This window comes from Micrasema longulum, unplaced genomic scaffold (genome assembly GCF_059751315.1).
Source record: "Micrasema longulum isolate JH-2025_06_02 unplaced genomic scaffold, ASM5975131v1 h1tg000376l, whole genome shotgun sequence".
In the NCBI taxonomy this organism is placed as follows: Eukaryota; Metazoa; Arthropoda; class Insecta; order Trichoptera; family Brachycentridae; genus Micrasema; species Micrasema longulum.
In genome coordinates this window covers 266,216-293,689 of record NW_028277577.1, presented here as the reverse complement: position 1 = coordinate 293,689, position 27,474 = coordinate 266,216, and the positions used below count along the sequence as shown (strand labels likewise).

Sequence of the window (27,474 nt, the reverse complement as noted above, 5' to 3'; positions counted from 1 at the left end):
ATATGTTATCAGTATTTTTTATTTATTTGAAATGTCTGAATATTTTTAGTTATGTTGCTTCTTGGGTTGACTCAAGAGAAGATCCAGCGGAAAAGTCAATACTTTCTGTATTGTTTGACAAATATATACCACACTTACTGGAAACTTGCAAAAAGTATAAAAGAATTACTCCTCTTACGGATATCCAACAAATACAACTGGTGACATACCTCCTCGAGTGTTTTTTGACTAAACAAAACCTGCCAGCCGATTCACCAAAGGAATGGTAAAAAAATCTCATTTCCTTACACTGAATTACATCTTTGTCCCATTGATCCATATTTTTGCACAGTGATACAAAACTTTATTAAATTTATCTGGTGTCTGTAAAACAATCTAAAAGAGGTGCACAAATGCCGAGATCTGTGCAGTATCTGAGACTGAGACAAACATTATCGACAAAATTAAGAAAGGGATGGTACATTGGTTTGGATATGTAGAGCGAATAGACACCAAAAACCATCTGAAAAGATTTACAGTGTGAATGTTGATGGATGCAGAAAATGAGGAAGGCCGAGAAAGACATGGCATCAAGCACGACTAAATCTAATAAATACTGACATATTAAAAGTCAAAATAAAAGCAAGGATAATATGTATAGACATAATGGTGTGGCATTATGTCCTCTCTGCCTTCTAGAGTTGTTTCCCTTTATTATTCTTAAATCCAAGTCCTTATTTAAATTAAAAGTTTTGTATTCTGTAAAATTACATCAATTATAATAACTTTTTATTGCCCTTTTTAGGTATGAAATATACTTTGTTTTCTCCTGTATTTGGGGCTTTGGCTCATCACTCTTCCAAGATCAGCTTGTCGACTGGCGAAACGAATTCAGTAAATGGTTTACAAATGAATTTAAATCAATTCAATTTCCTTCATCGGAAAATGTTTTCGACTACTTCATTGATCCTCAAACAAGGACATTTGCGCCATGGTCTGATAGATTGGAAAAGTTCGAGTTTGATCCAGATATTCCACTGCAGGTAATAGAATAAAATTTAATTTCAAAAATGAAGTAGACAATCCACAGCACATCTCTGTCACATGGTAGGTAGACAGAAAAATACATAAATGAGATCTATGTCAATCTCACAATTTAAACTGTTTTTTTGTAAAGGTATCTCGAGTTTAAAAATGGGGAGATTGTCATGTTTCTAGAATTCTCTCATTCCTGCATACTCAGAAATATGTTGATAACTCTGATCTTAATAGGAAAACAGCAAAATAATTTTACTTACTATTCTTTAGACTGTAACAATAAAACCATAGAATTAAGAATAGTCCAGAAACTGCATACGCGTATCAAACAGAAGGCGACTAAACTACTCTTAAAGGAGTAGTTTTACGTTTTGACCCATTAGTTTATTTGTAGACATCGCTCAGTACGCAACTCCCGATTTGAATTCAACTATGCTGTGTTGAGTTGTTTTAAAGTGTAGAAATACTGCTGAGATCAAAAAGAAACAGGATGGGATCACATTTCATGTGGAAGTGGCAAATGCATGTGTAAGTAGCGAATGTATTACTTAAAAATTGAATTATTTTTCCATCTGTCAGATTGTCAAAGAAAACAAAGTGGACATTTTGTTAGTGTTGCCAGGGTAATAAAAAATTTTACTCTACTTTGTTCATAAAATATTATTTAACATGACATAAAAATATCCGCTTTAGGTAAAATAAAATTTTACAACAGAGATTAAGAACATTTTAGAGAAGTTAATATAGAAGTCTAGGCATCTACAGGGCTTATGACCTGTCAATTGCTGATTTAAGTGGCTACATACTGTAACATTCACCATTCTGCCTATATTTGAACATCTATATTCCTTCAATTCTTTCATCTGTTGATGTTTGTGAAGCTAAAGAGCTGAAACCTTTATTTATGCGGGTGAGATTCATCTAATTGAATTATTTCACCTACATACTAGGCAACGCTTGAAAATGTTATTTTTTCAATTTCTATACTTCTTTATGGACCAGGTGGATTTATCAACAATATTTTGAGTTTGTCCAAACTTTGAAAAAAATTTGGACAAGCTCAAAATATTGTTGAAAAATAAAATGTGTTATATTTTTAAAGTTCAAAGTTCATTAATTCAATTACTATTATTTAATGACCCTTTACTTATCTACTCTGTTGTGTCAATGTTTCCGCGTGTACAATACAATTTTAGAGAACTTTAAAAAAATAAAAATATCTTACATTTGTGTCATGATTTTATTTTTTTGCAATCTGGCAACATTACGAGGCGTCTTCTCGTATGCGCGCGGCGAAAGTGGGGGGATTTTTAGACACAGTTCGATGTATTCAAATATGATTCTACGCTCCTTCTGGACTAGTCTTCATTCTATGAATAAAACATTTGTCTTGAACTTCATTAAAGCACATGTTCGTAATTGATTGATACTTCTATTATTGAATTGTAAATAGTTTTCTTATATTCTTATTTTAAAAATATAAACAAATGAGCAATGCAGTGTTTGGTTCCTACTTAAGGAATAAAAAAAGCACCTAATTGAATCAACAATTAATTTTTCTTTGTTATTAGCAATGCCTTGTGAGCACAGCAGAAACAACAAGACTCCGTTTCTTCATGGACTTACTGCTTTCAAAGAAGCACCCCATTATGCTGGTGGGTGGAGTGGGCTGTGGAAAAAGTGTAATAGTTTCAGACAAATTGGCCAGCTTACCCGATAACTATTCCGTCACTAGTGTCCCTTTTAATTTTTACACAACATCAGGTAGGTCGGTTGTCCCTTTGTTAAAATAAAATATTATGTGAAGAGACAGTACTTTTTAAACTTTGTTCTGAACTTTGCATTTAACTTAAGTTGCTCTTGGCAACTTGCCCAGACGTTGCCCAGGCGAATTATTTTAAGCGGACAAAGGCAACCTCTTCTGGCTCTTTCTAGAGCATATAGGACATGCTCAACGAATGCACTCCCGGTTCTAACGGGCTTGTTTCCTTTAGTTCTGGAGGATCGTCGGATCTGCAAATTTCCACCTAAAAAGAAGGCGTTCCTCTGTTATTGGTGGCGTCCGTCTATTCCCAACTGAAGGAATGTCTCAATCGAATATTAAAAAAATGACTTTAAATGCTCTTCTTAATGCTTGGCAATCGCGATGGGAATCTTCCCCTTCAGGGAGGGTTACCTTTCTTTGTCAGGAAACAAACTCAGGACCTCAAAAATGGTAGGCCAACGCGCCAACCACTACACAAGGAGGTGGACTTATCTTCACTTGATTTTCTTTTTCAGGATTTTTACCTGAGAGTACCCACTGAATTACAAACGGTCATACAGGGTTTTGAGTTGAGCTATCTTTACAAAATATATTTTAATTACAAGGTTATTTTTTTTTCTATGATATATTTTGTTGCCTTTCAATACTAAGGAATATTTTTGTGTTTTTTTTTTGTATTTTTAATTTCCTTTTTTAATTACTACAAAATAAAAAGGTTCCTTATAATCTTTTACAAAACATTTTCTTTTCTCTTTCTTATATTACACAAAAATATTATACCTGTCTATTTATTATAGGAGCAAAAATTCATAAACATTTCTTATATACCACGAACTGGCCATGCCTTTGTTGGATTTTTTGTTTACTATTTTTACTGTTAATGTGTATTTCATTGCTATGTAATTATCCTTTATTTTTTAATACTCTGTTTTACCTCTTATGTAAAAAAAAACAAAGAAATTAAATAAAAATAAAATTTTAAAAAAATATTACACCTATCATCCAACTTTCAGTTTGTAATTCCAGAAATGTTGCAAAAAATTTTGGAGAAACCTCTGGAAAAAAAGTCTGGTAGGAATTTTGGTCCTCCCGGCAACAAGACAATGGTGTACTTTGTGGATGATATGAATATGCCAGAAGTAGATAAATATGGATCTGTTCAACCTCACACTCTCATCAGGCAGTTTATGGACTATCGACACTGGTATGAACAAATACTCTTTGCCACCGATGTAAAACAAATACACGGGACCACAATCCGGTTCAAATTTACTGATAATTTATGGTTTTCTCTTATTGAAACTGACAAACTATTTCAATAGTGAAAGTCTCTGTCGGTAGGAAATAAAAAAGACAAATATGATCTGTTAAGGCGCGTAGAACCAAGCTTGTACACATTGTAATGTGTCCAAAAGTCCTCCCTCTACCCACATCCTGCCTGCGCGCATGTGTCAAGTGGCCGCGTAATGTTGCCAGACCGTGAAAAATGTATTATCATAACACAAATATAAGGTAATTTTGTGTCATGTTTTACCAAAAAAAGTATTTTACTGTCTGGACTATGAAAAAAAAAACAGGTACTTTTATTAGGCAAACGTGAAAAAATTCATTAAATAATAATTTAGTAATTAAGTAAATTAATACCATATAATATTATACTAAGACTTATTAATAGAAAGACAATTGAAAATTCTCTGGAAAGGGTCCAAAAAAAATTCTTAAAATACATAAATTTTAAACTTGGAATTAGTCATGAATTTTTAAATTACGATTTTTTATTAAAAACATTAAATTTGCTTAAACTTAACGATAGAAGAAAAATTATAGACCTGTTAAATTTGTATAAAATTGTGCATTCTATATGGGATTGCCCAGAACTTTTGTCACTCGTCAACTTCAGGGTGCCTGGAAGGATAACTAGGCGAGTGCCACCGTTTTGCAGTAACAACTCACGCACAGTGTATAATTGTAATGCCGTATTAAGCCGACTTCATGAACTCGGCAATAGTTGTTCCCACATATCGGATATATTTAATGTGGGGTATTGTTCTTATAGAACAAACCTTATAAACTTTTTCAAAGATGAGCAGTAATCATATTTAATGTAGTTACTTCATATATGATTTTCTGTTTTTTTTTTTTTTTTATATATATTTTTATTATAAACCTTATTATGTTTAAAATTTGATTTACTTTTTATATTAATTTTTAAAGTTCTCGTATACTTTTTATTTCAAACTTTTGTTTTATTTAAACTTTTTTTTTTTTAAATATTATGTTATATAATTTTTAGGCTTGATTATTGTTCCTTAGTTTTGAGTGCAAATATGTAGTTTAAAAAATATCAAACCTTATATGTTTATATTATAAATTTGTAAAAGGCAATTATGCCGTGTATGTTAATAAAAAAAAAAAAAAAAAAAAAAAAAAAGAGCCGGGTAAAATTCCGACTACCCTGGCAATACTAACAAAATGTCCACCTAATTATATTTAACAATGTGACAGATGGTAAAATAATTGAGTTCCTAAATAATATTATTTTTGAATTCGCTTCTTACACATGAAATGTGATCCCACCGTATTCCCTTTTAATCTCAGCAGTATTTTGACTCTTACGAATGACACAACACGGCATAATTTCAATCAGGCATTTGCGTACTAAACGACGTCTACAAAGTACCTAATAGCCAAAATGTAAAACTACTCATTTATGAGTAGTTAAGTTGTTATCAGTTTGATGCGTGTATACTGGATATCTAAACTATTGTAATTCTATGGTGATAACCTTTATTAATCCCAACCCATTTTGCATAGAATGTGGAAAAAATCACATGTAATATTCTAACAAAATACAATATTATACCTGCGTGAAAAATGACAATGCTTATCAGTTCATGGTTTACCTCTTCGTTCTAATTCTCAAGGCACTCTCTTAATACCTATCCACAATTCCTCTTTCTTCTCTAACTCATATAGTGTCCATGCGGCTCGACTGTGGAATCATCTCCCATCCACCATCAAAGATGTTACTACATTATCTCTGTTTAAATCACGTCTGAAGAAACATCTCCTTTCTCTTCCTTAATCTCTCCTCCTTTCCCTTTTCCTCTTTTTTCCTTTTTCCCGTTGAGTAATAGTTTTGATTTAGGGTCATTTATAAACAAATACGTTTATTTCTATTTTTATATATCTAGCTTTTTAATCTTTTTTTTCTATTGAATATGTTCTGTAACTTGAATTATAAAAATAAAACTTTTATTTTATTGGTTAGTTGGAAGAAATTGCCATTTGGCAATAAGCCCGCCAATGTACAAATAACATTATGTACAAAAAAATAAATAAATAAATATTGCACTTAATTTTTTTGTCTGGATTTTTGGTAAATTAAGTTGAATTAGTAAGATTACAAAATATTACTTTAAAGTTCTAAGTTATTAAAAACTATCTAACTAAAAAAATTCAGCTTGTATGAAAACTTTTAAGCTGATAATCAACCCTATGGATTAAGAGTAATTATTGTTGTGTATTATTCTAGGTATGACAGAACAAAATTAACTCTCAAAGACATCCACAACTGTCAGTTCATTTCCTGTATGAACCCGACTGCCGGTTCGTTCACTATCGACCTGCGGTTGCAGAGGCATTTCAGCGTTTTTGCTGTGAGGTAAATTTGTAATAATTAAAAATATCATTTGCGAAGTGAAAAAAAACATTTAAAAAATTTATTGATGAGAAATTGGAGATCAAATTAGTGAAATATTAAACACAATTTAAATACACTTACCTATGTTGCCATTGTTCATAAATTAGTCTGCCAAAATTTTAAAGCCGATTTGAAAAAAAATATGGCTTCTAAATGGTGTAAATTTTTTATTGAAATGTTTTGATTTACTTAAATAGTTCAGTACCTAATTAATAAAAAATAACCAAATACAGTTCTCAATTTAAAACAAAATAAGAACTTCCTCATTCATTTGTTTCAAATTTGACAAGTATTAGACATATTTACATCCGAAGACCATGAACAAAAGTAGAATAAAAACCATGATATATTATAAAATTTATAAAAATATATTTAAAATTAAAGAAATATGTGTATAAACTTAAAGTTAAAAAAGTTTTTTAAAATATCAAAATTACATAGATACAAAATTAACACTGCATTGACCAAAGAAACAATCATTATTCAAAGTACCTACCTCTGAAAAAAATACTTCTTTAACTCATTTTTTAAAATTATTTTTTATAAATACTTCACTGAGCAAATGTTTATCTCTGAAGTTTTAATTTTTAACGTATACGTACTTCTTTGGTTCTTTAATTACTGTTTTGTTAAAAATAAAATGTCTTAAGTATTCTTTTGTTTTTAGTTTTCCATCGAGCGAGGCCTGTCAGCATATCTACCACCAGATCCTATCAGCTCACCTGACGTCGGAGCATAGTAGATTTGCTCTATCTATTAACAATATAGCTTTGCCGATAGTCCAGGCATCCTTAGCATTGCACGCGAGAATTTCAGCTGTATTTCTTCCCACAGCCGTCAAGTTCCACTACATGTTTAATATGAGGGATCTCGCTAATGTTTATCAGGTTTGTTATAATTTATATTTAAACTTGTATGAAAACCAGTCCTAATGTCTATAGCAAATTGTTTTATATGATTAATTAAAAAAATATATCGATAATTCTGTGTCCTGGGTCTAAAAAAGCCGATGTTGGATTTCATTTTTTTTCTTGGCAACATTTTGTAGAGGGTTGCACATACATATATGTGGTAGTGTTTTTATATTGAAAATAGTTTCAAAAGTTTATTATAACGTCACATTATATCGGTAAAATTACTCTACCGTAATGTTTTGATTTACAACAATGGCCCCTTTAGACCCAAGCCACAGAATTCATAAAGAACAAATCTAAAAACAATTGAACATCATTGATTATTACAGCGTTTTGTTTTCTTTTCAGGGAATACTTTTCTCCAGTGGGGAAGCTATCAAATGTTCCAGTGAGTTAGTACGTCTGTGGATGCATGAAACAACCAGAGTGTACTCGGATAAGTTGGTGGATGAGAAAGACATTGATACATTTCAAAAACTGCTTCTTGAAACTGTGAAAAAAGGTTTTGAGGTAAATTTGACCAAAAGCATGAACATGCTTTAAGGCAGATAATGAACAGAATCAGGTTGTAGTTCCGTGGCTAGTGTTGCGCACTCGCAGACCAGAGGTCCGAGGTTCAAACCCCACTCTACCCCAACTTGATTCGCATTTTATAATAGTGAGTTATTTACAACTCGTTGTAAATGGCTCCAAAATCGAAATATTTGGGTAAATAATAAGAACGCAAATATTTCCCATTTTTTCAATAAAAATGAATAAAAAAATAATATTGTTTTTCAGATTTCTGCTGTATTTAATGTTTAAATGTTTGAACCTTGCGTAATATTTTTGTTCATCGTTTATTTGCTTTTGTTTTTGGTCTTGAGTCCTTTAGGATATGATTGAGTCTATCGAAAGATTAACCTGATTTGAGATTAGTTAATCACAGTTATGTAGAATTATGTAGGGCATGATTATTAAATGATACCCTATGAAGATTACTAGCATGAAATTTATTTATCTCTGAGTTTCCGATGGTAAGAATAATTTCTAATAAAGAACTTTAAAGATTACATGTGGGGGCTGTCATTGTGTAAAAGAGAGAAATCTATCTTGTGTTCTTTGTTTTATGAAGTTTTGACAGCGCAACTAACTTAATAAAGCATAGGTAAATATCAATTAAGGATATTTCAATGTTAAAACACAGTCAGAATGATGAATGTTTAGTGAGTAAAGTGGCCATTAAACTAACCAATGATGCGTAAAAAGCCCTGTGAATTCCCTGACTTACATATTCCCATCTCAAAAATTTATCTCTTAAAATACGTTTTTAGTGTCCAAGTTTTTATAAACAAATACTGGATTCTAAGGATTTCAACTGTATCAAGATAGATAAACAGAATTTTGCAGAAGGAATCCTAGCTTATAATAAATTATCCAATGATAGGTCATCCGTGGTGTAGTGGTCAAGACGCTTGACTCACGCACGGAAGGTTCCGGGTTCGATTCCCGGTGAGAACACAAAAATTAAAATGTGATTTCTCTCAAGCCTGGGTGCTCTGTAATGTAATTCACCACTGTAATTAGGCCTCCTAGCCTGTTGTGGTGCAAAAAAAAAAAAAATGTAAAAAAAAAATGTCATAAACATTGCATACACCTGGAATTCTGTATTCTACCATCCTCAAATATCTGTCTGTTTTTAGGAACTCGATGAAGGCATTATATACGAGAAACCTTTGATCTATTGTCACTTTGCTGATGGTATCGGGGATCCTAAATATATGCCCATCCGAGAATGGAAGCATCTTGCTAAATTGCTCGAGGAAGGGCTGTCTTCTTACAATGATATGGTGGCCACCATGAATCTGGTCCTATTTGAGGATGCAATGAATCACATTTGCAGGTAAAGTATAATAGAGAATATTATAGAAAAAATATGTTACAGAAAATATTCACAAATTACCACCAGTTGAATAACTTTGGAGATAATAAAAATGAAATGGGTGTGAATTTTAAATTTTTGTATAGAGGGAAAACAAAATTTATTTTGATTACCAGATACATCTTATAAAATTGGATAGAGATTTGTTATGTCCCTTGTACACAAAGTCATTTTGTAGTTGCTGCAATATATTAATATTCACTATAATTAATTTGTCAGTTAAAAGCTGTTTCTGGCTGACAATTGTGTGTACCTATATTAGAGTTCTGAAAATGCTATTTTATGTATTTTTTTCCTGTTAATAAAAAAAAAATTTTCAACACAACAGACTATGAAACCGACTTACAGTGGTGAATCACAGCACCACAGAGGCCGTCAAAATAATAATTAATTCATGTTGTCGTGATTTTTTTACTCAATGTGCTATTTATAAAATAATAATGCAATAAAATAACAAAAAATGTAAGCATTTTCTTTTACATATTTCTTGGTATTCTGGTTTTGTGATCTACTCTGATCGATTCCAAAGTGTTTTTTTTTTCTGAAGAATAAATCGAATACTGGAATCTCCGAGAGGTAATGCACTGCTTATTGGTGTTGGCGGTTCAGGAAAGCAATCCCTTTCAAGGCTCTCGTCATTCTTATCGGGACTAGAAGTATTCCAAGTGCAACTACGCAAAGGATATTCCATTCCGGATCTCAAAGATGATCTAGGTAAGATTCTACAAAATGCTATCTTTGTTTATATTTTGTAATGAAAAATAAGTATCACATTTTTTACCCATTTTAGCCCATCGTTTGCGGCCATCTTTGTTATGATAACTTTTATTCATGTTTTGTCATGAACAAAAAAGAATCGATAATATTTTTGTATTATTGTGACACCTATCCGCTCTACAGCAAAACAAACATACAGAAGAAATTAGAAGTTTAAGACGTGTTTTTTGGAAGGTAACCGAAATGCATAAAAATTTGCACCCCGCCGCAACATAAGGTTTCCGAAATGCATAAATGTGTGCACACCGTAATCAACGTGTTAATTGCCTTTATAAACAATTCTAACTTTCTTTAAATCACTTCTTATTCCTGCCTAATAAATACTCAAACTATATGTCCTTTGTGAAAAATATTTTGTTTTTAATTATAGAATATTAGTATACCTAATCAAATGTAGATACATAATTGTATTAAAACTGAAATCATTATTTACGTTCAAAATATTTAAAAAAAAAAATCTAACTTAATTATTTTTGGTTTTATTACAGCTGCAATATATTTAAAGAGTGGCCTTAAAAACATTGGCTCAGTATTTCTAATGTCAGACGCTCAAGTTGCAGATGAAAAGTTTCTGGTGCTTATCAACGACTTGTTGGCTTCTGGTGAAATACCAGATTTATTTTCTGATGAAGATGTTGAAAATATAATTAATGGAGTTAGAACTGAGGTAAACAAATAAACCACAGGGCTTATGTTTCACTGAATTTCCTCAAGTATGTTATAGTAATTTTATAGAACTACATCTAGTTCTGTAAAATGGTTCAGTCTCTTTATTTTAATTTATTATTTTCATAAAGTCTGCTCTATTTACTGTCTTTTAATAGAGGAATTTATATTATTGAATATGTTCTTTCTTTTTTCACATTTGAATCTTCCTTTCTGTAGACAAAAGCTGCGGGCGTTCAAGATACCAGAGAAAATTGCTGGAAGTTCTTTATTGACCGAGTTCGGAGGCAACTCAAAGTATGTTTTAAATATCAATCAATTTAAAGCATTGAATAAATAAAAATTAGAATATTTTGACTGACTAACATTATTTCAGGTGGTTTTATGTTTCTCTCCTGTGGGCGCTACTCTTCGTATTAGATCTAGGAATTTCCCCGCTATCGTTAACTGCTCCTCCATCAACTGGTTCCATGAATGGCCGCAGGAAGCCCTGAGATCTGTGTCTAAAAGATTTCTTTCAGAATTGGAAGTTTTACCGGTATGTTATAACAATATTTACTTCCTATATTCAATGTATTAAATAATAAAATCAATATAATCAACAAAAAATTACTCTCAAAATGGTAATTTTTCAGTTTGAAAACACAAATATAATATCTATGGATGTTCCTTAAAAATATGTAAACTTCCCTATCATAAAATCAATGTATTGTGCTAAGTTTATCTGCTAAGAAGTATATTTCAATTTCAATTTCGGTATAAAACTTTCCGAAAAATGAATTGTTTTTGCAAACCAGTTGTAATAATATTTATGTTGTCTGTCCCTTAATAAAATACTTATGTCATCTTCTTATACCCAAACCTTGTAACAAATATTATAAAAGTTCAAAATGTTGTAAACAATTTACCAGTCCCGCTGATGTCTTCTTAGGCGAAAGCGCTCGTTGGTCAAAATAAAATAAAAGTGAAATCAAAGTAATTTCATTGATAATTTTATCTAAATCATTATCAAAAAGGTGTTTATAATTTGTTACTGTGTGAGAACTGATTAAAAACCTGACTAAAAAATCATTTTATCATCACTATTCTAGCATGGTACCTAACTAAGAAAAATATCAAGTATGGATAGATAGGAATAATGAGTGTGTACATAGTGTAAAAATTTAAATAGTGAAATCCCCGTATACTACTTTTTAATATTTTTTTCTTTTTCTAATGTTATATTTCATAATTTAATTAATAAATCATTTTTCTTAGAAACATATGTTCATTAAATTTATAAAGAGAGTTATTCCTGGATTTAACGGGATATAGCGCTCTGTCACTTACTGAAAAGTAATGGGAATTTACATGTTTGTAAATGAAAACGAGAATATTATTCTCCCCTTCTTTTAAGTCTGGTTCATTGTGGCAACTGAACCTATGGTAGATCCGGCTCTGATTCCAGGGGCTGGTATTCCAAACGCTCTCGCAGCCGTATTATCTCGTGTATTTTGTATGTAAATACACGAGAAAAACTGTTTTCTCGTGCTGCGAAAGTGATTCAAAATAGCACCCCAAGTTATGGTATTTTATTTTCATATACTTTTACTAACTTTTGAAAAATTCTTTAATTTCTCTCAATGTAGGAATTTCTAAAATACATTCAAGACATCAAATAATGAAACTCTTAAGAATAATGTCTCTACACAGTTTTGATTTTTTAGGCCAAGCTGAATGAGTCCGTCGCTCTGTTCATGTCTCACGTTCATACCTCAGTAAATAATATTTCTGCCTTGTACTATCAAAACGAGCGCCGGTACAATTACACAACTCCGAAATCATTCCTCGAACAAATCTCCCTCTACTCCAAACTGCTCAGGGATAAGACAGCAGAGTTGAAGTTGAAAATCACGAGATTAGAGAATGGTCTGCTTAAATTGGATTCATGTGCAAAAGATGTGGAAAAACTTAAGGTAGTTTGAAGTCATTTTGATTATAAAATATTTTTATGCCGGCAGGTTTTGAATATTATTTGTTTTTGTTTTTAGGCAACTCTCGCAGAGCAAGAGATAATTTTAAAAGAAAAAAATAAAGCTGCCGAAGAACTGATTTCAGTTGTCGGTGCTGAGAGTGAGAAAGTTTCAAAGGAAAAAGCTTTTGGTAAGTATTTTACATAAATCTACTTTAACCATCGGCCACGCCATTTTCACATTTCAAATTGCTAAACAAATTATTATTTGCAATTAAGTTATTATTATTTTTTATCATGTTGCTTTTTTTGTCAGGAACTAAAAATGTCAAACACCGTTTTATTTCTTTCTTTTTCTTGTGTTTTGAAAGGGTAATAATTCCAAACAACAGGCAATTTATTGGGAATTTCGTATTATTTAATAAATAATAATATAATAAAAAAAGAGATCTTTAAAAATGTTTTAATATAAACAAATTCTTGAAGGATGTGAACAATTTGTGGGGAGAGTCCAAAAAGAGTATCTTTTTCACATTGATGATGATTGTACATCAAATTGGACCGAAATGTAAAGGTTCTATTATAAAACTCAAAATCGTTTACAAATTCATTGAAAAAAAAAATTATGTTGAATGTGAATCTTTTGATATAAGCTTGTTCAGGAAGAGATGTATTTGAATGTAAATAAATTTTATATAAATTAAATGTTAGGTACAGTCCGCTAAAAAAATATATGTAAAACTTTAAGTTGCCGAAGAAGAGAAGAAAGTAAAGGTTATCGAAGAAGACGTCTCTATTAAGGCCAAGATCTGCGCCGATGATCTCGCCAGAGCGGAACCCGCCCTCTTGGCTGCCCGGGAGGCGCTTAATACCCTGAACAAGAACAACCTCACGGAGCTCAAGTCCTTCGGCACTCCACCTGACGCAGTGGTCAATGTGATCGCTGCAGTTAGCGTACTGTTAGCCAAGAAGGGGAAGATACCAAAAGACAGGTCTTGGAAAGCTTGCAAGGTGATATTTTGTTGAGATATTTCTGGTCAACCTGTTTTTGCATATTATAAGGTTTAAATTGGGCCTATAGATTAGTTCATCATCATCATAAAACCCTAATCCGCAACTAATGGTGCATAGGGCACTGTATTGGTTAAATACATGTGGTATATCTCGATCATGTGTTACAGGAAGGTAAGGTGACCGTTTTACGCTTCAGGTGCCAGTCCTGGGACAGTGAAATATTGCAGTATGAAACCACCTAACAAACCAATATTTCATGTTGGCTCTCCCAGGAATTGAACCCGGGACCTCAAGCATGTTAGGCGAACACGCAACCACTACACCACGAGGCGGAATCTCCACTCGATTTCCTTTTTACATACAGTGGAACATCCTCATTATTCTGTTCTTGGGGATCTAACGAATATAGAATATGACTAATATAAAAAACAATTTTTCCAATACAAAATAGCTGAAATTCAATTAATCTGTTTTCAACTCCCAAAATGGTTCGAAAATATGGTTTAAATTGTATCTGTACTAAATAGATATATATAGTACATAGTAGAAAAAGTGGAAGAGGAGGAAGGTTAACGTTAAGATAAGAAAATAGTTGCTATCAATCAAAACACAACAGCCAATGGCAATTTCAATTCTGATCATGTGGTCCATTTTGCCGATGATTCAGCACCTCTGGGTAGCAAGGAACTTGTCCAATGTTGTCTGATTGTGTCATTTAATGTGCCAGTGCCGGCAGTGGGAGTGACGACGAATACGGAAAATACTAACAAATGTATAGGAAAAAAATTTACATAAAAATTGGAGTATTATCGAATATCACAAATATGTTGACTAATATAGAAATTCCACTTTAATTTTTTTTTCTTTAGTTAAATTCTCAATTAAATTACCACCAGTTTTTTGAACAGTGATAAATTGCTTTACTATATTTTATGGACAATTACATATGGTTTAACTTTTGTGGATGCTAATTTAATAATTTGATAATTCCCATAGGTCATGATGACAAAACTCGACCAGTTCTTATATGACCTTGTGAATTATGATAAAGAAAATATACAGCCAGATATTGTAAAAGTAAGTTTTAATTATCCAATTATTATCACTAGAAAATAGTATGTTAGTTGCAACGAAGTATAAAACTGTGCAAATAGATATGTTGCAATGAGGAAGTTCAGTGTATTTTTTTATTTGTTAATAGACTATTAAACTAAGCCAAAAGATATTTTTTTTTAAGTTTTGTATTTCTGAAAATACTTCGCGTGTGATGTCTCAAGGTCTCTTCCGCTTCTTCTCGATCAATTCTGCTGATGGTCCATTGACTTACCGTAAACCTGAAATCTTTCACAACTCTCTTTTCATTGGTTAATTTATATAAACTAGTAACGTCATTTGAAATAGTTCATTTTTATTATTTTTTTATACATTTTCAAGAAACTTTGTCGTACAATATAATGCTCTAATTTTTTCCACGCGTTACAAAAAATAAATTATATCCCATTCGTCGTAGGGCTGAACTTCCTCATTGCGTTATCAATGGCATTTCAATTTAAAGCCCTTCATTACCTTTATTCGTTGATGGACTTGAACAGATGTGACGCTATGCGAAAAATTCCATTTTGTGTGGTGAGAAAATGCTTTACTTACTCTACATCTGTTTAAAACAAAACAAGTAATATAATGTAATTTACAAAACAGATAAATAATTATATTTCACAATAAATAATATCACTGACGGCTATTGTCACTGCTGTAGCCACAAGATAGGCAGAAATATGAAAAAAATAAATATGTGTATCTCTTTCTCGCACAAATATTTACATAAATGTTAATAAATATTTTATATAACCACTTACCGACTTTTCTATGTCTACCGGTTTCGAGACGTACCTGTCTCTTTGTCAGGACACTAATTAAACCAACATAATATTTAATAACATTTATTAAAATGTCCACAAAGTTAATGTTTTAAATATTAAAAATATTTACATGTTTATGCAATATTTGCTAAATATGTGATGTGGCTATTAAAGAAATACCATGTCTACGTCAGTGATTTTTAACGTGATAGAAATAGTAATCACTATTATTATTGTATACCCTGAAAAGAAAACTCTGGCGCCATCCTTATTAAAGAAAAGATATAAGTACTCATCAATTATTAATTAAATATGATACAATATTGCTATAAACTTTGTTCAAATCAAATTTATTATGACGATATGTACTCATATGTTGTATGTAGCATTCTAAAGTTAAGTAGTATGGAGCACTTAAACACATATGTGAATGCGATGCTTTATTTCACAAAATAAGCCATGTCCTCGGGGAACCCTTGGTTAAACCCGAGGATGTAAGAGACCTTGCCCCCTACCTTATAGCCTGATACTTTACGGATCTGGGCTTGGAGAGGGAGATTTAGCAATATAAGAACACTCGCCCTTCACACAGTAGCTCGGCTCTTTAAAGACCTAGGCTCGGAAGGCGAGAACTAATTCACATTCACGGGGACCTGTCACAATAGACCTAAACAGGTCGCAGTGACATCACAAGTTAATATAGCACTGACCCCTATTTTTCAGAATAAGAATTAGTACCTATTTGATTATTTCTTTTTAGGCAATACAGCCGTATATCAAGGAGCCGGAGTTCCAGCCAGAGACAATACTAAGCAAGTCCAGTGCCGCGGCGGGGCTGTGTGCGTGGGTCATCAATATCATGAAGTTCTATGAGGTGTACGTAGTGGTGGAACCCAAACGGAGAGCACTTATGGCCGCCAATGCTGAACTGGCAGCCGCTAGAAACACACTGGCTCAACTCAAGGACAAGATTGTTGTAAGTGAATTATAAGTAATGTCTAAAAAAAGGTTTAGTTTGATATGCTCCTTATTGAAATAAAATGTTTGTAATTTAAAATCTGTGTAAAATTCTTAAGTATATTTTGTATAAAATGTTAGGTAATAATTTTTACTTAAAAAATATCAATAAAATTATTCATCTATTAAGTATGCAAGTCCTGTTATTGTTCACAATGGTGACTCGTATTCAATTGGTCCATTTTAAATATAATTTCTTTCAGCATTAGCTTTTAATGGCTGATTCCGCGGCTTATTACTTCCTCCGTAATTGACATCGATAGGGATCTTAATATAAAACTACAAAGTTGAACACTGCTAGTTTTATACATATTTATTTACTTAAAGGCAGTTTATTACACATTATTTAAGGAATAAGTCCCAACTCTGTCGGACCAAATATCCTGTGTTGGAGTTGGGACGAGTAATTAGTTGACACAGACACAAACGTATATTATCACAAATATTATATAGGATCAGAAACACAACAATAAGAATATCAATAAAAAACAAATATATGGTTAACAGTAAACTCAAACATTCGGAAAATCATCAAGGAGTTTCCCACTCAAATCCCTCCCACTAGGGAAAATCCGGTCCTTGTTTCCTGTCTTTTGTCCTTGAGAGCTTAATATTATAAGAGCAACATTGAGTTTATTTGTTTTTCTATTATTGTCAGTTTTAAAAACTAAAAATGTACATATATAATATATGCAGGATAGAAACGCTATAGGTATTAACATATTACAACAGAGATGAAGAACATTTAAGAGAAGGTAATTTAAAAGTCTAGGCATCTACAGGGCTTATGACCTGTCAATGGCTGGTTTAAGTGGCCACTTTACATACTGTGTAACATTCACCATTCTGCCTATATTTGAGCATCTATATTCCTTCAATTCTTTCATCTGTTGATGTTTGTGAAGTTAAAGAGCTGAAACCTTTATTTATGCGGGTGAGATTCATCTAATTAAATTATTTTACCCTTATACTAGGCAACGCCTGAAAATGTTATTTTTTCAATTTCTGTACTTCTTCATGGACCAGATAATTTATCAACAATATTTTGAGTTTGTCCAAATTTTTGTAGACAAGGACTGGAGAGCTCTTAAATGTTCTTCATCTCTGTTGTAATATGTTAATATAAACAGCTCCCCAGGGAGTTGAATCCAGTCCTTGTCTACAAAAATTTGGACAAACTCAAAATATTGTTGCTATAGGTATTTAAAAATAAATGTATGTAACAGTTTAATTTGCTTTCTTTGGGTATCTACCTAGTTTGTCCTGTGAATAAAATAATTGCCTGGTATTGTAAAATTTTAATAATGAAACACATTCTCGAGTGTTGAGTTTATTTGCTGTCTCTTAAAATGGGAAATTGATGAAATTGCAAGGTTTGCCAGAGTACGGAGTGAATGATGCAGAAACCTACTTTACTTATCCAATGTTTTCAATCTTTCCATGTGATTGAATAATTGCAGGATTTATTTATAGTGTTTGTACTGGGAGACAATTTCCTACTTACTTTTGCCAACAGGAACTTGAGCATAGACTCGCGGCATTGCTAGCAAATTTCCAGGAAGCTGTCAATGAGAAACTCAAGTGTCAGGCTGAGGCGGATGCCACTAATATAACTATAGATCTTGCCAACAGACTTGTCAATGGATTAGCTTCTGAAAAAATCAGGTAATTAATAAAAATTTCTTTAATTTAAAACTAGATTTATGCTTCTTTGTTTTTCTATTAAAAATAACATAACACATGATTAAATTATTTATTTTAAAACAATAAATATACTTTTTGCAGGTGGACATTAAGTGTTGCCAATCTCAAGGAATGTGGAGTTATGTTACCAGGAGATGTGCTCCTCATAACGGCCTTTATTTCTTATGTTGGCTGTTTTACACATAGCTACAGAACAGAGCTGCTCAACAATATATGGATGCCATTTTTCTACAGGGTTGATGTAAGTTGGCAAAAACGAATAGGTTGCTACATATATTTGATAGACAAATTAATAAATAAAATATTTAATATCATCAAAATATTAAGTTAAGTTGTAAGCAACTTAATAGTAAAGCGTAGACCTAGGAAGAGGCAAATTAACTACAAAAAATGGGAAAAGATATTAGGTGTTAACCTTTGAAATATCTATTTTTAGAAATCGGCCATTTTGAACATGGATAACTTTTGTTTGTGTAAGAATTTCAACTTCAAATATTTTTGTTTTAAAGCCATGTATTTTTTTAAAAATTAAATCAGCTAGTCATTTGTTTTTCTGTAATTTGTTATTGCTCTGATATTTTCATGAATTTAATGATAGACAAATAATAAATAAATTCACATAACTTTTTTTAAACGTTGCCACGGTACTAAGGTAGCGCAAATGGCACGCAACATCAATGATGTGTACTGACCAAACACCGCAAGCGATCACACCGCACGTGTTTGGTTTGAACGCTTCCGTTTAAGAAATTCTGACCTTGGCTTATGGTAACAATATAGTGGTCCTGTGTCAGCATTATCCACTGTAATTGCAAACAAAGTGACAAAAACGTAAACAAAACCATCTGCATACAAATCAAGACATGGTATTTGTGACTCATTTCTGTTTTTTTTTATATATTCTTTTTAATCTTTTTTATTTTCAACCTCAAAATTAATTGTATGTTTAGCCAAAGATTCCGATAACCGACAACCTGGATCCCCTGATGGTGATGACAGACGATGCTCAGGTAGCGGCGTGGAACAACGAAGGTTTGCCGGCCGACAAGATGAGCACAGACAATGCCACTATCCTCACCCACTCAGCACGGTGGCCCCTGATGATTGATCCACAACTGTATGTTGCTTATTTTTTTCTAACAATCCAAGTATTATTTATGAGTCCAAATTTATTTTTAAATTCTGTATCTGACCCTTCAAGATTTTACCAAGATTGAGCAATTGATCGATTGATCTCGAATACTTAATTAGTAAATTTGGATGTTTACCCATGGGCAGAATGGTAACTAGATTACCTAGATTTTCTTATCAAAAATTTTCATCTTTTCCATTAAAATATGTGTATCATTCGTTCAGTTTATTACTAAGGCAAGTCCAAAAAAAACTAGTTTTAAGGTAGATAGAATTTAAACTAGATTTTACATATTGCGGGGTAATAACTACAACTAAGTAACTTTAAAATCAGCATTTTTAAGTTACCCACTAAAAACACATATTTGTTTCTCCATGAATGCTACAAATAGACAAGTCGTGAATCATTACAATCATATTATGATGATTTGAATGCATGACTTGTCTATTTGTGGCATTCAAGGAGGAGGATAAAAAATGTGTTTTTAGTGAATAACTCACAAATGCTGATTTTAAAGTTACCTAGTTGTAGTAATTATCCCCCGATATATGCTTTGACTCTATGCTCTGACGTATAACAAATAGAAATGCTATTGCCTTAACTGCATCTCATATTTAGCAAATATTGCATTGCTCTTTCTAAATAAAAATACAGCAAATCACAATACACGTGAAAACATTTGTGCGAGAAAGAGATATACACATTTTCTTAGTTTGTGTTTTGTTAACTCTTACCATAGCAACAACTCTGGTTGTCAGTATATTATTTATGTACTTAACATCATATATCTGTTCTGTTTTTCATGGTTACAATGTCATTTTTCTGCGTAGCATCAAGTCTTATCACGATGAAGGTCTGTTAAAAAATGAAGGGAATACTACATTATTACCCACTAATTGAAATGCTATTTTCCTCGCGCTTGAACCGTGTCTATTTAATCATGCGTCATTGTTTCTAAGTAATCACAACTCATTTACCTGGATGAATGTTAATAAATCTGAGGCTGCTCTCAGATTAAAATCCTGAAAAAGGAATTTGTCCGCCTCTTTGCGTAGTGGTTGGTTCTTTATTTAGTATTTTTCTAAATTACACGTGTGATTCTAGACAAGGAATCAAGTGGATCAAAAACCACTATGGCAGCCGACTGGTGGTAGTTCGCCTTATCTCCTCTTCATATCTGGATTCCATAGAGAAAGCCATCTCCAATGGTGATGTACTGCTGATAGAGAACATAACTGAGACTGTGGAAGCCGTTCTAGACCCCCTTTTGGGGAGGTTGCTAATTAAGAAAGGAAAAGTTATCAAGGTAATTTATTATAAATGTAATATTTTGAGTTTATTATTTTTAAGATGTTTTTCTTTTGCCTGTGTTTTTATTGTATTATATTAAAGCTTTCAGTTAGTATAATCAAATTGTTATAATAAAAAACACCAAAAGAAAAATCTCTGTAAAAATAAAGTTTCTCAAAATTTTAATAAAGTTCCTCATTCACAAAAAATCTTCATTAGTTGGAAACTAACCTAACCAGAGAACACTATATATTAATGTTGAAATGCTCTAGTTTTATATAGATTCCCTGGAAATAAATATATGTGTGTGTGTATAATATAAAAAAAGTTGACTAAGTCTCAATTTTTGAAAATTGTTACACTGAATTTTAATTAGAATAGCTTTAATATCTTAAATATAAAGGGAGAGTAATCGGGTGTTTTAAGGAGACAAGGCAAATACCTCCTTATGTTTCCAAGGCCTTAGAGCTGCGAGCGACTGCTTTATACCTAAGACTATTATCTAAGGTTGACTTAACCCACCGACTTATCTGTGAACCACCTTTAGATCGCCTTTTGTCTGATTTCTAAACACTAACAAGTAAGAGATCTGAAAGATGGAAAAATTATGTATGTAACTTATTTATTATTAAATTATTTGCAGATTGGAGACAAAGAAATTGATTATAATTCTAACTTTCGGTTAATTCTGCAAACTAAACTAGCCAACCCTCATTACCAACCCGAGATGCAGGCGCAGTGTACGCTCATTAATTTTACTGTCACAAGAGACGGGTAAATATTACTAATTGTTATAATACAACACAACACAACAATGATAATTATTATTACTACCTACATACTATCAAATTACCTCATGCATACTGTCCTTATGGTGTAGTGGCAACCATCAATTTTTGACCCAACAAGGTTGGCATGTAATATTTATTTTGTAAAGTGTTTGTCACAAAATAATTTAAAAGTTAAGTCATGTAACAAGTAATTGATATACACCACTCTTACTGATGCAGTGAAATGTAATTGGTAGTAAAGGATATATAATTTTTTACATACGTTTTCATTTTCATTACAGGCTTGAGGAGCAGCTTTTGGGAGAGGTTGTGAAATCCGAGAGGCCAGATTTGGAATCTCTCCGGGCTGATTTGACCAAACAGCAGAATGACTTTAAAATCACACTGAAATCCCTCGAGGACGACCTTTTGTGCCGGCTGTCTTCTGCGGGACCTGACATTCTCAACGACTCGGCGCTGGTGACTAACTTGGAGACCACCAAAAAGACTGCAGCCAAAATTGCCACTAAGGTCAAGGAGGCAAAGGCTACATCACTGAAGATAGATGAAGCCAGAGAACATTACAGGTTAGTTAGTTTATAGGTAATACAAGAGAGGAGAATATCTTTTTTCTCTTTTCAAGATAGATTTTTAAATATTTTTTTGTTGCACAAATTATATCAATGAGAAACATCAAATAAATTGAGGAAAAGTGTGGGTCTGGGTATGTATTCTGATAGGAAGTTAAAATTTATCTTCAATTTTATCTTCAAAGTAAAATTGAGTTTTCTGCATGAAAAATATATGTTTACAATTCTTTTTCTAAACATGTTTAATTACCAGTTACCGACGAAGATACTTTGAATTTTCATATAAATATATACGCTTTCGTACATAAATATCGATATTAGTTTATACCGTCTCAGTATATACCGATGAAGATAGCCGTTCATAATCGCGGCCCAGATCTTTACTTATATGTTATTTAGACTATGCTACATGGTAATTACTTTTGTAATCACATTTAAACTAAAAGTTAAATCTGTTTATGAGGTGCAATGAGGTTTATACAGATTATCATACTAAGTTCGGTTTCATTCACATCGACTCAAGACCCAGTCAATATGTTTCCTCTGCCAGTCTGAGTTACTAACTATGCACAATACTCTTTCCTCTATCCCATTCTTGCTTAAATTACGAATCTTTTTTTGCATTGATATTTATAACAATATGCTTTTGGATTATGCACACTTATTTGAATTATGCACACTTACCTATATTTCCTTTAAACAATATGTATTAAAAATTGAGCGAAAACATCAAATGTATAAATATTGCATCTCCAAAAATGTTTCATGAATTCATTTAAGTCCTTTTGTCTATTTTTCTCTTTTAGACCAGCTGCAGAAAGGGCTTCCCTACTGTACTTTATTCTCAGGGACTTGAGCAAGATAAACCCCGTGTATCAGTTCTCTCTGAAGGCCTACAGCGTGGTGTTCAAGGATGCTCTCACTAAAGCAGTTCCCGAGGAGCGCCTCGCCCAACGAGTACAGAACCTGCTTCACAGTATCACCTTTGCCGTCTTTAACTACACCAGCAGGGGACTGTTTGAGTGCGATAAACTCATATTCTTGTGCCAGATGGCGCTGCAAGTGAGTGCAATATTTTTGCAATTACCTACTACTCCATGTAAAAAACTATTCTATGTGTATCTGACACACTGTGAGGTATGAGGTTTTTTCTGGTTATTTTATTTACTGTTATTTAAAAGGTTTTTCAGTGGGTATTCTGCGAATAACCATAATCATAGCAATTTTAACGTCACATTTACAATTGTTTTTTTTGCTTAAAAATCGTAAAACTCAACTTACACTATCTATCTATGTGCCTAAAGCTTGGCTAGTAAACAGAGAGTATCAATATGTTTTTTTGAAACATTGTGCAAAAACCTTCTCATTCTAATCCAATATTCGGGATTTGGGTTGGATATTATAAATTATCAAACACCAGAGTCATTATGTGGCTGATTTTTAATTTAAAGTAAAATTTTCAAGTCACATCAGTATTTTGTGTGTCAAGTAAATCATCCTTCTTAGGATGGATTGCCTTAATATAAAAAAGTTAGTTTAAGCCAGAACAAAACAGAATAGATGAATGGTTAATTTATAATGTTTCAGATACAAATGTCAAATGATGAAGTGTCAGCCGAGGAAGTAGATTTCCTTCTCCGCTACGGAGTGAAGGCTCTTCCTCCACCACCAGCTCTATTTTGGCTGTCGGATCTCGCCTGGGGAGGAATCAGCACCCTGTCTAAAATAGAAGAATTCATTAACCTGGACAAAGACATTGAGAGTGCTAGCAAAAGGTTGACTTATTCTAAATATCCTCAGCTTTCTATTTATTCCCTACTTTTTACGAACATTTTATTTGCTTACTCTTAGATTAACAATAGTATAGCTTTTCAATACACGATTTTATTTAAATTCATTTTCATCTGGTTGTCTTCTAGGTGGCAGAAATTTACAGAAGGAGAAGCCCCCGAGAAGGACAAGTTTCCCGGAGAATGGAAAAATAAAACTGCATTGCAAAGGCTTTGTATCATGAGGGCACTCAGGCCTGATCGAATGACCTATGCCACCAGGTTCATTTCAAATATTTAAAAACCTCTGCATACTTTAAAGGGAGTTTTATAATTTCGTCATGGTTTTCTGATGAGTTTACATTACTGAATTTACAAACCTGTTTATTTAATCACAAATATAATATCTCCTTTCCAATTGTTACAGGTGTTATATAAAAGACCAGTTCGGATCTAAGTTTGTTGAAGCTCGGACAATTACTTTTGCTAAATCTTATGAAGAAACCAGTCCATCTACTCCGGTATTCTTTATTTTATCACCGGGAGTCGATCCGCTAAAGGTGTGTTATGTCAATAATGTAATTGTTAAAATGTGTAGTAAATGTTTTGAAAGAAGGGAAAGACAAACACCAGTTGAAGGATGGAAAGGCGACAAGAAACAATGCTGGAGAACAATGACAAATTGTTGCAAATTATAATTATAAGAGAATATTATTTTTGATGATGTCAGTATGCCTGGTTCCATTTATATAGTATTCATTCCTTTTTCTATAACTACAGTCAGAAGTGAATGTCCTGTGTGTGTTTAGTATCCTTAAATTGAAAAAATATTATTTTTTACTTGACAATTCTGATTTACAGTGAAATTTTGCTGCGAGTGTGTGTCACCAACTGATTGGTATGAAATATATACTTTTGATAGTGTTATTGATAATAATATTGTATTTATAAATAATCCGCATGCACCAACAATTATTCTCAATCTGTCTCTAGGGGTAACAACTCCTAGAATAGTCTCAAATGAATATGTAATATTGTATAAATAATCTATTTAGTCTAGTTATTTATTTTTAACTGAAATTAACTCGCGTGTGGCTATGATGTTACATGATTCTATATAGAATACAAGACTTGATATATCTCTCTTATTTTTTTTTAAAAATGAAGCAGTATTTTTCTATAACAGCCCTACATTATGTGATTATTTTGAAAAATTAGATTATTAAACAGTTTATTATCAGTGATACTGCAATACTGCGTAACTTGTTTTTTTTTTTTATGAAAATGTCTCACCGCACTAATATATATTTGTTACAGGGGCTAAGAGCTGTTAGTTTTAAATTATTGCTATTTTTACTCTTAATTATGATGGTTTTTCTGATACCCCAGCGGTATTTTTGTTTGTTTTAAATTGTAAGTAATATATAAGCAGAACGCTTTTTTAGGTTCCCTCGCAAAAAAAAAACAATGCGATATTGCAGTATCACTGACGATATATTATAAATGTTGAATTCTGTTTTTAAATACAGTATTTCAAAATATCTCGTCTTTTGATTATTGTAACACGACATTTCACCACCGCTTGCAGGGAAATTTCTTTAGCTCGGTCTGTTAAGAGCTCAAGAACTTTCTTCACATATGGTTAACAGATAGTGAGCAAATTTTTTTACCCTCTAGGATGTAGAGAAACTTGGGGCTTCTATGGGCTTCAGTGCTGAAAGTCGCAATTTCCACATGGTGTCTCTAGGGCAAGGTCAGGAGCAGGTCGCAGAGACAGCCATGGAACAAGGAGCCGCCCTCGGCCACTGGGTGCTGCTGCAGAACATCCATCTGGTGGCGCGCTGGCTCCTGACACTGGAGAAAAAGATTCAGCAGTATGGAGAGGGGAGCCATGAGAACTACAGGTGAATAAAGTTGTCTCAGACTAGATGGATCTTCAAACCACACTTTAGAGTTAGATTATCTGATCAAAGAATAGTTTTAACTCTGTAACTGTAAACTTCGCATTAATCTAAATTTACTAGTAGGTAGTCATGTTTTGTTTATTCAGCTCCACACAAAAAAATGTCCGCCTTAAAACAGGTTGTACCTAGTTAGGTAAACTACGTATAGGCCAGAGACATCTATTACCATTAAAAATGTGGTTGATAAAGATGTTGTAATTTTGTTAATAAACTATTATTTTTACTAATTCGATAATAAAATATATGCTGTTAACTGTGAGTAGTGTCATCTTACGGCGATTAAAGTGTACATAGTTCATTCAAAGTATGAATGATTTTACTTTAAAATGGATGAATATTATTATTTTCTCTTTCAGCATCTCTGTGCATACAAGTTGTTTGGTTTTATTTAAATTTTAACTAAGGATATAACCTCTGTTTTCTAAGAACTAAACCTCTGTATTTTCCTTGCGCGATAATGTACCAAAACATACAGAAGTGGGGTTGTATTTTGTATTACACGGGTCAGAAAATGTGTTTGCCCAGTGAAATCTGTTGTCAAATTCGGAAAAATTAGAACACACCCTATTTTTCAACAAATATTTTAACCAAATCTGCACTCACAAAAAAAATGTGCACGCACATCTCACGCACATCTCACGCCTATGATCCCGTTAACTGTTAACGGGTATTTGTTGTTGTTTGTGTCACTTTATTTATCCCCGGTCTTATTTGTTTCACTGCACTTTTTCACTTCATGCTTGCCTTTCTTTCCTGGAAATATTGATTTTTAATAAGGTTCAAGATCCATGTTACTTTAGAAACCTGATGCTGATCGTTCATTGCAGGATAATATATCGTTAGTTAAGGTTCGTAGGTTTTCACGGCCTTCAGAATATAGATAGTGTTTTTCTGGGTTATTATGCCGTGTTTGTGGGCTTTGTATTGCCGACGTTTCGGAGCACATTGCAGTGTCCATCTTCAGCCCTGAAGATGGACACTGCAATGTGCTCCGAAACGTCGGCAATACAAAGCCCACAAACACGGCATAATAACCCAGAAAAACACTATCTATATCGTTAGTTGTCAGTAGTCGCATCATCACAAGATAGCTCGTTTTATCACCTGTGAAACTGCCCAATATCTGTCATGAAGCCCAATATCTGTCATATATAGAAAACTATAATTGGCCTAAAATTTTGGTTTATTTGTATATACTGTATTTTTTGTTGTAATGGCTGTTGTTTTCTTTAAATAAATAAATAAAAAATAAATAAAAAATATCTATGTACTGTGCATGTTTATGCGCAATTTTCAATTTCAGAAACTGCCCCGTGTTAAATGCAGCAAAATAATTCTGTGCCATTTTCTAACTTATATGATCCTTAGTTTAGTATGTTTGTGTTGTTTCACACAATTTAGTTGGTGTTCTGGTTACATGGTTCTTTCAGTATCATTTTGGAATTTATGGATTATATATTTTTCCAGATTATTTTTAAGTGCAGAACCAGCAGCTGCAGCAGAATACCACATAATTCCTCAAGGAATATTGGAGTCGGCTATCAAAATCACCAATGAACCTCCTACAGGAATGCAATCTAATCTGCACAAGGTAAAACCTTTTTAACGCCATACGCATTTCTTTTATTAAATTTTTAGCATACAGTATAAG

General features: G+C 32.5%; 1 protein-coding gene across 1 annotated transcript in view; it reads left to right on the top strand.

Annotated features, from left to right (window-relative positions):
* Positions 1–27,474, top strand: part of LOC148282106 (dynein beta chain, ciliary-like) — an 89,652-nt gene that overhangs the window by 51,007 nt on the left and 11,171 nt on the right. The window contains exons 48-76 of the mRNA XM_088225630.1: positions 50–265; positions 785–1,022; positions 2,589–2,781; positions 3,809–3,986; positions 6,318–6,446; positions 7,153–7,372; positions 7,748–7,909; positions 9,082–9,281; positions 9,868–10,034; positions 10,586–10,764; positions 10,983–11,060; positions 11,140–11,301; positions 12,470–12,718; positions 12,794–12,905; positions 13,463–13,725; positions 14,725–14,805; positions 16,348–16,563; positions 18,121–18,269; positions 18,390–18,549; positions 19,259–19,425; positions 20,545–20,746; positions 21,374–21,504; positions 21,803–22,087; positions 22,897–23,152; positions 23,678–23,865; positions 24,010–24,141; positions 24,287–24,419; positions 25,537–25,763; positions 27,291–27,414. Coding sequence (XP_088081756.1) covers positions 50–265; positions 785–1,022; positions 2,589–2,781; positions 3,809–3,986; positions 6,318–6,446; positions 7,153–7,372; positions 7,748–7,909; positions 9,082–9,281; positions 9,868–10,034; positions 10,586–10,764; positions 10,983–11,060; positions 11,140–11,301; positions 12,470–12,718; positions 12,794–12,905; positions 13,463–13,725; positions 14,725–14,805; positions 16,348–16,563; positions 18,121–18,269; positions 18,390–18,549; positions 19,259–19,425; positions 20,545–20,746; positions 21,374–21,504; positions 21,803–22,087; positions 22,897–23,152; positions 23,678–23,865; positions 24,010–24,141; positions 24,287–24,419; positions 25,537–25,763; positions 27,291–27,414 — 5,197 coding nt within the window. The remainder of the gene's footprint in view (positions 1–49; positions 266–784; positions 1,023–2,588; positions 2,782–3,808; positions 3,987–6,317; positions 6,447–7,152; positions 7,373–7,747; positions 7,910–9,081; positions 9,282–9,867; positions 10,035–10,585; positions 10,765–10,982; positions 11,061–11,139; positions 11,302–12,469; positions 12,719–12,793; positions 12,906–13,462; positions 13,726–14,724; positions 14,806–16,347; positions 16,564–18,120; positions 18,270–18,389; positions 18,550–19,258; positions 19,426–20,544; positions 20,747–21,373; positions 21,505–21,802; positions 22,088–22,896; positions 23,153–23,677; positions 23,866–24,009; positions 24,142–24,286; positions 24,420–25,536; positions 25,764–27,290; positions 27,415–27,474) is intronic.